Consider the following 11,904-nt stretch of genomic DNA (forward strand, 5'->3'; position numbering starts at 1 on the left):
AATGTCTTTCTTTAGGAATTATTCAAATAAACAAATTATAATCTTAACAACAAAATGATATTTCATCCAAATGTTTTGTTATTATTTTATCATCATTTTAATTCAACTTTTGGTTAAAAAAAATGCATAGTTATTAGTTTGTTAAAGAATGTTTGTAACAAAGCCGTTCTTGGGCACTATTGACTCCCAAAGGAAAAATAATATTATATAAGTGAATAGTGCCCCAGATCTGTTTGGATACAAACATTATTAAATCTATCTTCCTTTATGTTCTTCAGAACAAAGTATTTTATACAGGTTTGGAACAACTCGAGAGTGAGCAAATGATAACAGAATTTTCATTTTTGGTGGAACTATTCCTTTAAGGACATTAAACATTTAATAAACTTTTAATTACTTTTACTTAAGTGAAGGTTATACTAAAGTAAAAAAAAAGATTTTTAATCTAATTACATATTAAATTTAAAAAAATCATAATATGAAATGCAAGACAGATGTTAATGTATGTTGTTGCTGCAGAAATCATTTTAACAGACTTGTGTAAAGGTTTGCTTTTATTTCAATTAGGTACATAAAAATTGCAGAAGAACTTAAATCAGACATGCTTTCATATTAAAATGTTGAGTTGATCCAGCTTTGCCTTCCATGGTTTATGATGCTTTAAAGAGATTCTCTCATGGTGTCATGAATCCATTGAAGGTAGTGAGAGATTTCAGTATACACCGTAATGTTGCCTGAGTCATTGTTGTAAGACACAATGCCATGTGGGACATTTCCACAAATAAGTGGACCGCCAGAGTCCCCCTATAAGAGAAATTGTGGTTTCGTTAGCCACAAATATACCATTAAAATACAATAACAATTTTACCATTAAATATTTTCAATATAATTGAAAGCTTATGAAATACCTGTGCTGGCCCGGTTCCTCCCTCAGTGCATATAGTGTGAGGTGGGGCACAGTTTTGAATAAGAGTCAAGTTCACTTCTTTCAGGACTCTTGATGGAGACGTGTGAGTGTATTCTTGCCAGCCCCAACCCATGACCATGCAGTTACTTGAAAATGCCTCTCCCTTAGTTTTTGGCAGGCCAATGGTTTTCACAGTTTCGTTCAGAGTTGCTCTTGTTTTAAGCTAAATAGAAAGATGTAATGTTTTTGCTTGAGTAGATGTCCCATATGATTGTTAAAAAAGTGTGCACATACAAAATGCATATTAGACAAAGACAAACCTTTAGTAGCATGATGTCGTTGTGACCTTTCTCGTTTGCAAAACTTTCATGTGGAAAGGCATCGACCTCTATACCCTCAGGTAAATCTTTTGTGTCATCAACACCCAAATACACCATGGGATGAACAATGCTAACAAAATAAATAAATGTTAAACGATTGCCACTATTTCAACCCTACAAAAAAAGATTTACACAATAATTTGACAATACTTTGGTTGCATCGTGCATTATGTACAAATATACATTCATTTGATTAGCGCACGAGTGTATCTTAGTTTAAAAAAAGTCTTTAAATGTTTGTTAGATGTCCAAATGCATTGGTGAAAAGGTTAATTTGATCAATACCAAATTTTCAATGACCTTGTTCGTCTAATAGAAAAATTTTAGTTTTCAATTTTGCAATTATGCTTTTATAGTTCATTATAATGAAGTATAAAAATCAAAGTTTGTGTTTTGATGTGACGGATAGTATATTATTTTACTCACTTTGTTTTGCAGTGGGCAGCCGTCATCACAAAATCTTCCCTTATCAAAAATCCACCACATGCTTTAACATGCATGTATTTGTCACGAATGTAGACCATGTATGGGCGGCTGTGTGGAGTTGACACCTTACCATTAACGATACCATGATCCATGCCGACACCTAAAGAGAGAATGTGAATGCATATACATTTAATTATTAAATGTGATACCGTTTGCATGGTGAAAAACAGATTCACTGTAATTTCCTCCTATTGTAAGAACTTTTTAAACTATTTAAAGGGTTGTGAGAAACTGTCTACTGTTATTAGTGTAGTCTGATATGAAGTCATTACCTGGGGTGCAGGAGTGCAGCAGTAGCAGTGTAGTTATAAACCAAAAGATGCTCATTGTAGTCACTGTTTAGTTCAGCGATGTGTGAAGCACAGTGAAGTCGTCTTCTGATTTAAATACAGAGTCAAGGGACTCAGACCAGGAAGATGAAGCTAGAAATGAAGCCATGCACTGAATTCAGATCAGTTTATTTCATTTCACATTGAAAAGTGCTGATCATCAGCGTTTGCTGATTTATCATGAAGTAACCACACTTTTGGTGATAAGACCAAACATGCATGCTTATGTTAACGATATCCTATCTGTCTCCTGTAAGATCACTGACCAACACTAATCTGATCTAGACATATCTGCCAGTAATGTTTAATCTCACAGATCTTTATTAACTGATTAAATTTGTGTGTTTTTTTTTCTGCAGTGGAGTGAAATGATACTGAAATAAGATAAGTCAAGATCTGATGAGATGTGCCACTTGTGTCATTTATAAAAGAGATCCATAAAATGGTGATTTTCTTTTACTTAATTTCTTTATTTGACTTTTTATTGAACTTTTAATTTTTCAGTCTGAAATGCTGAACATGCTGCTAGTTTGGAGGTGGAAGCTAAACTTTTGTGATGTAAACAGCTCTGTTTTATGGCAATGATGGTAAGATGTGTATTTGCTGGTAGCATTAAATTAATAATTTTTTTAGGTTAAAACTAAATTGACATTTACAAGACACAGAACACCACTTTGGTAAAAAGACCAGAATACATGCTTGGGTGTGTGTGTGTGTGTGTGTGTGTGTGTGTGAGTGTGTGTGTGTTTGTTTGTGTGTGTGTGTGTGTGTGTGTGTGTGTGTGTGTGTGTGTGTGTGTGTGTGTGTGTGCGTGCGTGCGTGCATGCGTGCGTGTGTGTGTGTTGTCAATAACCAGGGATGGATTAAGAAAAAAAATCAGCAGTCAATGAAAAATACAAATAGACTAAATAAAATAATTGAATGAATACATATTTACAATAAGCACTTAACTCAAATAAATAGGGCATAATATTTAGCGTATCTTGTGTTTAGTTAAAGAAATTTCCACCAGGGTCATGGGGCCAGGACGGACCATGATCACGGGGCAGCAGTGAACCTGGATTGTGGGTCAGATGTGGACCAGGATCGTGGGGCAGACGTGGAAGATTGGACACCTTGGCCACGTCCTCTGTGTCCTCTGCCTCCTCCATGCATCTGGGGTACTACCCCCCCCCCAAAAAAAAAAAAACTTAACAGACAACGGGTATATAAAAGCAGAAAATTCAATTAGTTCATTAATGTTTATCTTGGGACAGGTAGAGAGTTTATAATGTTCATGATTGGCCATTCTAAAAATAGGCAGAGAGTTCAGAGAGTTCATGATTGGCCATCTAAGGCAGGGCAAGCAGTCTTTAGGAGTCATACACAGACATTTTGGAAAGGGCAGAGAGTCTATGGAGCTTAGGAGTGACCATCTTAGCTGACCTACAGGATACAGGGAAATCAGGGGTAACCATCTCAGCCTCTACATGACACACAGGTAACTTGGAAACAGGAAGCTCAGAAACAGGCCTTATGGTTGTAACAGAAAACTCAGGAAACTTATGGCGCTTTTCCATTGCATAGTACCCCACGGTTTGGTTTAGTTTGGGTCGGGTCAGCTCACCTCTGCGAGCTTTTCCATTGGGATCACTTCGTAGTACCCGATACTTTTTTTCGTACCACCTCGGTTGGGGTTCCAAGCGACCCGAGCTGATACCAAACGTGACGCGTAAACACTGTAGTTCACTGATTGGTCTGAGAGAATCGTTATCGGCGCCGTCATCCTATTATGTAAAATATTAGCTTTAGCTTAAGCTTGCTGCTAGCTTGTGCTGTCTCCAGCAAACATGTTGTCATCTGTGCTCTGTTTTAAGTTTCCAAACACCCTTTTAGCGATTAAAAACATCCACAGGTTGTGAATCAGGAACACATAAAAGTTTTTTCCAGACTTGCAGTTTGTGGCGGCACATTCGCGACGTGCACGTCAGTATTATTTATGCTTTAATGCAACTTCATTGAGGCTCAGCGGAGCGCCGTCGACAGACGCCACGGGTTTTTGAACAGAAACTGTTATGTGAGACAGAGGTAGTTATAAACGCGATGTGCAAAGTAAACTTCTATTTGTGGTGGCCAATTTTAATTTTGTGGTGGCACATTCGCGACGTGCACGTCAGTATTATTTATGCTTTAATGCAACTTCATTGAGGCTCAGCGGAGCTGTCGACTGACGCCACGGGTGTTTGAACAGAAACTGTCATGTGAGACATAGGTAGTTATAAAAGCGATGTGCAAAGTAAACATCTATTTGTGGTGGCCAATTTTAATTTTGTGGCGGACTGATAAATAAATAAATGTATGGGAATGTACAAGGACGCTCTCTCTTGTATGATGTAATAGCCGTATGCAGCGCAAATATAACGACACGCCTATAATTCCTCCCACTGCGAAGTGATACTAAACTCAATGGAAAAGCTAACCACGCCAAAGTGAGGTGAGCTGACCCGACCCAAACTAAACTAAACCGTGGGGTACTATGCAATGGAAAAGCGCCATTAGACTCAGCAGACATGGTCGAAACAGATAGCTCAGGGCACTCAGATTCAAACTTTTCAGTCATAAAAGCAAGTGCAGTGGACTCGGGTGAACCAGGTGACTCAGGTGAACCAGGTGAAACAGGCAACTCAGGTGAACCAGGCAATTAAGGTATGCCAGACAATTCAGGTAAGCCAGGCGATTCAGGCAAGCCAGGCGATTCTGGTGATTCACTAGTGACAGAACGTGCATTAGGTTCAGGTTTGAATCAGATCAGATGTATCACTGTATCAGATGATTTGGATGATTCAGTTTCAGGGTCTTGAGAAACATCACAGGAAACAGAATAGCAGAAATCAGACCACACACACCACAGGGCCATGGCAAATACAGGAAGTGCAGAGTTCAAAGGACATACCTCCATTGCCATAGGGACCACAGAACTGGACAAAACTTGATTTGAACTCCTAGCTGTCCACACAGACAACATCAGGGCATCTAGCAGACTTGATATTAATAGTCGGGTCTTGGCATGAACTGGAGATGTAGGTGAGGCAGCCATTTTGTGAAGTGGCTTGGATGTGACAGCCCTTTTGTGAAGTGCCTCAGGTGTAGGCATGGCAGCCGTCTTGATAGAAGGTGCAGGTATGACAACAGCCCTCTTGAAGACAGGTGTAGTTGTGGCAATGGCTCTTTGGATAAAAGGTGCAGGTATGATGGTAGCCATCTTAAAAACAGGTGCAGGTAAAGTGACAGCCATCTTGGGTGCAGAGACTGGCTTGGTGGCGATGGCCCTCTTAGAGACAGGCATGGTGGCGACGGCCCTCTTAGACACTCTTAGACAGGCATGGTGGCGACGGCCCTCTTAGACACTCTTAGACAGGCATGGTGGCGACGGCCCTCTTAGAAATATGCATGGTGGCGACGGCCCTCTTAGAGACAGACATGGTGGCGATGGCCCTCTTAGAGACAGGCATGGTGGTGACGGCCCTCTTAGAGACAGGCATGGTGGCGACGGCCCTCTTAGACCCTCTTAGTGGCTGGACACACCAAAGCTTTTACGCCCGCGGCCGGCGCATGTTTTCAATAGTTTCCAATAGAAGCTCGGCGTTTTTCAAATAAGCCAGCAGCTAGCGGTTTTCTTCCGAGCTGGAAACCGGCGCCTGGCGTTTTTTTCGCGCTCAGCGCTGAGCACCGAGAGTTGAAAAATTTTCAACTTTGAAGAAAAGCTCCGCTCGTCAATGTCAGTTCTCACGCGGCCGTCCAATCACAGTGGAGGTGGGGCGGGACAAGTATCACAGCAACCAACCGTCTCAAAGCTGACGTATCAGAGCTACCAAAGCGCTTAGCTGAAGAAAGCTGGCACTCAGCTGAAAAACAGCTGGCATTCGGCTTTGTCCAGGCTTTTTCACACGCGTTTAAAAGTTTTGGTGTACACAACCCCTTAGACAGGCATGGTGGCGACGGCCCTCTTAGAGACAGGCATGGTGGCGACGGCCCTCTTAACAAGGAGCAGGCATGATGTGAGCTGATTGTGACCAGACAAGCTTGATGTGATCCAAGTTGGCATAGTAGGCATGATATCCTCTTCTACCTCACCCGTCATAAAATCAGAGCCACATGTCCACAAAACATAATCAATATACTCCACAATCGAATGGTGGTTAAGGCCCAAAGGCAACTGTTCATAGATATGGTGATCCAGACCATTTATAAAACAAAATTGTAACATGGTGTCATCCCAGTTCACATGATACCTTAAATCCCAAAAATCCTGGACATATTCCTCAATGGGACAACCATCTTGATTTAGGAAATACAACTTATCTGTAAGACTCATGGTTGTTGATGGTGGAAAAGATTCAGGTACTGTAGGGCTAAGTATTCTGTATTGAGTGGAGACTGTGGTAGAATCCCAATGCTGGAAATGTTTTTATAAAATCACAAACAGGCAGGCAAACACATCCAAAGAGGCAATCCAACATAACTTTAAAATAAAAAACCTAAACAACAGAATACAAGGCAAAACCAAAGAAAGAATAATTTGACAATACTTTGGTTGCATTGTGCATATTTACAAATATACATTCATTTTATTAGCGCACCAGTGTATGTTAGTTTAATAAAAGTCATTAAATGTTTGTTAGACATCCAAATGCATTGGTATAGAGTTAATTTGATCAATACCACATTTTCAATGACCTTGTTCATCTTATAGAAAAATGTAGTTTTCAATTTTGCAACTGAGCTTTTATAATTTGTTATAGTGAAGTATAAGAAGCAAAGTTTGTGTTTTGATGTCACTGATAGTATATTATTTTACTCTTTTTTGCAGTGGGCAGCCGTCATCACAAAATCTTCTCTTATCAAAAATCCACCACATGCTGTATGTGTGTATTTGTCACGAATGTAGACCATGTACGGGCGGCTGTGTGGAATCGACTCCTTACCGTTATTTCCTCATATTGTAAGAACTTTTTAAAACTATTTAAATGGTTTTAAGAAACTGTCTACTGTTATTAGTGTAGTCTGATATGAAGTCATTACCTGGTGTGCAGGAGTGCAGCAGTAGCAGTGTAGTTATAAACCAAAAGATGCTCATTGTAGTCACGGTTCAGTCACGCAATGTGTGAAGCACAGTGAAGTCGTCTTCTGCTTTAAATACAGACTCAAGGGACTCAAACCAGGAAGATAAAGATGGAAATTAATCCATGCACCAAATTCAGATCAGTTTATTTCATTTAACATTGAAAAGTGCTGATCATCAGCGTTTGCTAATTTATCATGAGTAAACCACAATTTTGGTGATAAGACCAAACATGCATGTTTATATCAGCGATATCCAATCTGTCTCCTGGAAGACCACCAACCACCTAAATCTGATCCAGACATATCTGCCAGTAATGTTTAATCTCACAGATCTTTATTAACTGATTGAATTTAAGTGTTTTTTATGTTCTTATGTAACTGCAGTGGAGTGAAATGATACTGAAATAAGATAAGTCAAGATCTGATGAGATGTGCCTGTATGTGTCATTTATAAAAGATATCCATAAAATTGTGATTTTTTTTTAACTTAATTTCTTTATTTATTAAGAAAGTAATATATGACTTTTTTGCATCTTCTGTATAATAAAAAACCTTTTGAAATGCTGAACATGCTGCATCTGCCAGTACAAACCTAAAGGTTTTTATCATGGAGCTTTTTAGCGCCGCCTTTCCTTGTTGGTTTGTTCAACAGGCAAACTTCCTGATTTCAGATCAGTTTATTTAATATCTAACTGCATTTAAAAGGAAGTGTTGACCATCAGCTTTTACTGATCTACACTCTTAGAACGAATGTGTTAAAAACAACACTGTTGATTCTCCCTCTGCCATGGCGATTCTGTTTCTAGATACACAAATTAATTTGCATCGGGAGAAGAGATAAAAACCCGCCCACACTGAAAATTGATTGGTTGATTTACCAAAACAGGCCAATTAGGATGCTCTCTGTCTTACATGCGGTTAATGAGGCACACTAGCACACACATGCAAGGTCTCCCCCTCCCTCTCTGACGTGTGTGCGGTCCACCGTTTGGAGCACAGTGTCGCATGCACGCTCTTGTTCGCGCGCTCTAGATTCTGGGAGATTTTAACTCATTTGCGGGCAAAACTGGTACTGCAATCACACAACTGGTGGCCAATACAGAACATGACAACATAAACATCAGTTGAGGGCTGCAACTCCACTTTTTAAATGACAATATCCTGGCCAGACCACTGTTGTCAGTGATATAACTATTTGAAATGAAAATGATTTCTTAATGTCTAGTGACATATCAGGGCAATTTTATGATTAATTGATATGCATTTCTTACATACTGTTCCTTTGTTTTGATTGGTTCCAAAAACCAACTACAAAATCTTATTTCAGAAGTTTCATGAGATTAAAAAACTCTCAAAAGAATTCAAGAGCACTTCACTAAAGATTCAAGAGGATCTCTAGATTAAAGTTGGGTTGCTGGGTGTTAGTTAAAGAGTTGTAGTTACAAAAACTCTTGGATAAACTCTGGAGCTAATAATATTGTTTTATAACATTTAGTGTCAAATACTTTACTGCAGTATCAGTTGTTAAAATAGATTATCATTGGTTGGATAATATTAATAGTTTATGCTGTTTATCTCTAGTTATTTTAATCAGTGGTATAAACTTTCACCAGAAGGTGGCCTGCTGTGAACATTTGTATTACAGCTAAATTATGTACTGTAGTGTAGGTTGTAGTTGCAGAAATAATTTTAACAGACTCATTAAGTGATAAAGATTTGCCTTTATTTCAATCTAGTACATACAAATTCAAATAAGCTTTCATAAATCAGACATGCTTTAATATCAAACATGTTGAGTTTATTCAGGTTTGCCTTCCATGTTTTGTGATGCTTTAAAGAGTTGAATTCATGATTTTATGAATCCATGGAAGATAGTGAGAAACTTTAGTATACATTGTAAGGTATCTTGTAGACATGTCCATTGTGTAGTAAGACACAATGCCCTGTGGGACATTTCCACAAATAAGTGGACCGCCAGAGTCTCCCTGTGAATGAAATTGTGGTTGAGTTAGACATAAATTAACAATATAATCATTAAATGTTTCCATTTAACAGAATAAGTGAAAGCTGAAATAAAATCAATACCTGTGCTGGCCCGGCGTCTTCCTTAGTGCATAAAGTGTGAGGTGTGGCACAATTTTCAGAGTCTAAAAGAGTCAAGTTCACTTCTCTCAGGACGCTTGATGGAGTCGTCTTATCGTATTCCTCCAAGCCCCAACCCATGGCCATGCAGTTACTTGAGATTTTCTCTATATTAGTTTCTGGCAGTTCAATGATATTCACAGTCTTGTTCAGAGTTGCTGGGGTTTTAAGCTGAATGGGAAGACATGTAAAGAAGCTTGAGTAGATGCCTCATCAAAACATAAAAAATGCATATTAAAAGTGATTAGTTGCTGCTAAAATAAATAGAAAGAAGACAAACCTTTAGTAGCATGATGTCATCACCTGCCTTGTTTGCAAAACTTTCATGTGGAAAGGCATCGACCTCTATACCCTCAGGTAAATCATTTGTGTCATCAACACCCAAATACACCATGAGATGACTAAAGCAAACAAAATAAACTAAATGTTAAAAGACTGCCACTATTTCAACCCTACAGTAAAGATTTACACAATAGTTTAACAATATTTTGGTTGCATCATGCATTATGTACAAATATACATTCATTTTATTAGCGTACGACTGTATGTTAGTTTAATAATAGTCATTAAATGTTTGTTAGATGTCCAAATGCATTGGTTATAAGATTAATTTGATCAATACCACATTTTCAATGACCTTGTTCATCTAATAGAAAAATTATAGTTTTCAATTTTGCAACTATGCTTTTATATTTCGTTATAGTGAAGTATAAAAATCAAAGTTTGTGTTTTGATGTCAATGATAGTATATTATTTTACTCACTTTCTTTTGCAGTGGGCAGCCGTCATCACAAAATCTTCCCTTATCAAAAATCCACCACATGTTTTATGTGTTTGTTTGTCATAAATGTAGACCATGTATGGGCGGCTGTGTGGAATGGACTTCTTACCATTAACGATACCATGATCCATGCCGACACCTAAAGAGAGAATGTGAATGTATACGCATATAAGTAATATTAAATGTGATACTGTTTGCATGGTGGAAAACAGATTCACTGTAATTTCGTCCTATTGTAAGAACTTTTTTTAACTATTTAAATGGTTATGAGAAACAGTCTGCTGTTATTAGTGTAGTCTGATATGAAGTCATTACCTGGGGTGCAGGAGTGCAGCAGTAGCAGTGTAGTTATAAACCAAAAGATACTCATTGTAGTCACTGTTCAGTCCAGCGATGTGTGAAGCACAGTGTAGTAGTCTTCTGCTTTAAATACAGAGTCAAGGGACTCAGACCAGGAAGATGAAGCTAGAAATTAAACCATGCACTGAATTCAGATCAGTTTATTTAATTAAACACTGAAAAGTGCTGATCATTGTGTAACCACAATTTTGGTGATAAGACCAAACATACATGTTTATGTCAGCAATATCCAATCTGTCTCTTGGAAGACCACTAACCAAACATAATCTGATCCAAACATATCTGCCAGTAATGTTTAATCTCACAGATCTTTATTAACTGATTGAATTAAAGTGTTTTTTTCTGTTCTTATGTAACTGCAGTGAAGTGAAATGATACTGAAATAAGATAAGTCAGGATCTGATGAGATGTGCCACTTGTGTCATTTATAACAGAGATCCATCAAATTTTGATTTTCTTTTACTTAATTCCTTTATTTGACTTTTTTCTTGCATCTTCTGTATAATAAAAAAAACTTTTTATTTTTCAGTCTGAAATGCTGAACATGCTGCTAGTTTGGAGGTGAAAGCTAAACTTTTGTGATGTAAACAGCTCGGTTTCATGGCAGTGATGGTACGATGTGTATTTGCTGGTAGCATTAAATCAATCTTTTTTTTTAGGATAAAACTAAATTTACATTTACAAGACACAGAACACCACTTTGGTATAAAGACCAAAATACATGTGTGTGTGTTTGTGTGTGTGTGTGTGTGTGTGTGTGTGTGTGTGTTGTCCATAACCAGGGATGGATTAAGCAGCCCTGATAACTACAATAAAAACACAAATCGACTAAATTAAATTGATTTAATACATATTTTTATTTACAATAAGCACTTAACTCAAATAACTAGGGTGTAATATTTAGTGTATCTGATGTTTAGTTTAAATTTAAGCATGCACATGCATTATCTGAGCAAGAGCAGAACTAATTCATATTACATTGTTTACCTTTCTGTTGTTCACTTGACGTTGTGTCGATGACGACAGTATGGGGTGTGCTCTTGAGAGCCAATCTTGTCTGACTTGTGTTTAAAACGCCAATGAAATTATGTGAATGGTATTTGCATACCAGTCTGCGCCCACACTTACTTGTATAAAAGGAGACGAGATGCACCCATTCATTCGCTCTTGGTCTTCGAAACTTGCTGGTGATCTCTCTCTCTCGCGCTCTCTCTCTCTCTCTCTTGCTCTCTCTCTCTCTCGCTCTCTCTCTCTCTTGCATGTTGGGAGTGCGGGTGAGGAGGACTGAGTGTGCGTCTCAGAGTGATTGTGCAAAACTGTTCATTTTTTCTTATATTTTTTCTTTTCTTTTTTTCTTTTCCCCTCGTTTTTCGATCTAAGTGAAATAAGGTTACGGTTTTGTGTGCCCGTGTAGGA

General features: G+C 38.2%; 1 protein-coding gene across 1 annotated transcript; it reads right to left on the bottom strand.

The window, feature by feature from the left end:
• Positions 1 to 542: 542 nt before the first annotated feature.
• LOC129454119 (uncharacterized) lies at positions 543 to 10,263 on the bottom strand. The gene is made up of 10 exons (XM_073861747.1): positions 10,111 to 10,263; positions 9,628 to 9,748; positions 9,291 to 9,518; positions 9,048 to 9,190; positions 5,035 to 5,452; positions 3,136 to 3,265; positions 1,714 to 1,873; positions 1,228 to 1,357; positions 909 to 1,130; positions 543 to 804 (listed from the first exon to the last, which is right to left on the bottom strand). The coding sequence occupies exons 1-10, from the start codon at positions 10,257 to 10,259 to the stop codon at positions 661 to 663; spliced, it is 1,845 nt and encodes a 614-aa protein (XP_073717848.1). The 5' UTR covers positions 10,260 to 10,263; the 3' UTR covers positions 543 to 660.
• Positions 10,264 to 11,904: the final 1,641 nt, after the last annotated feature.

This window comes from Misgurnus anguillicaudatus, chromosome 23 (assembly GCF_027580225.2).
Source record: "Misgurnus anguillicaudatus chromosome 23, ASM2758022v2, whole genome shotgun sequence".
Lineage (NCBI taxonomy): Eukaryota > Metazoa > Chordata > Actinopteri > Cypriniformes > Cobitidae > Misgurnus > Misgurnus anguillicaudatus.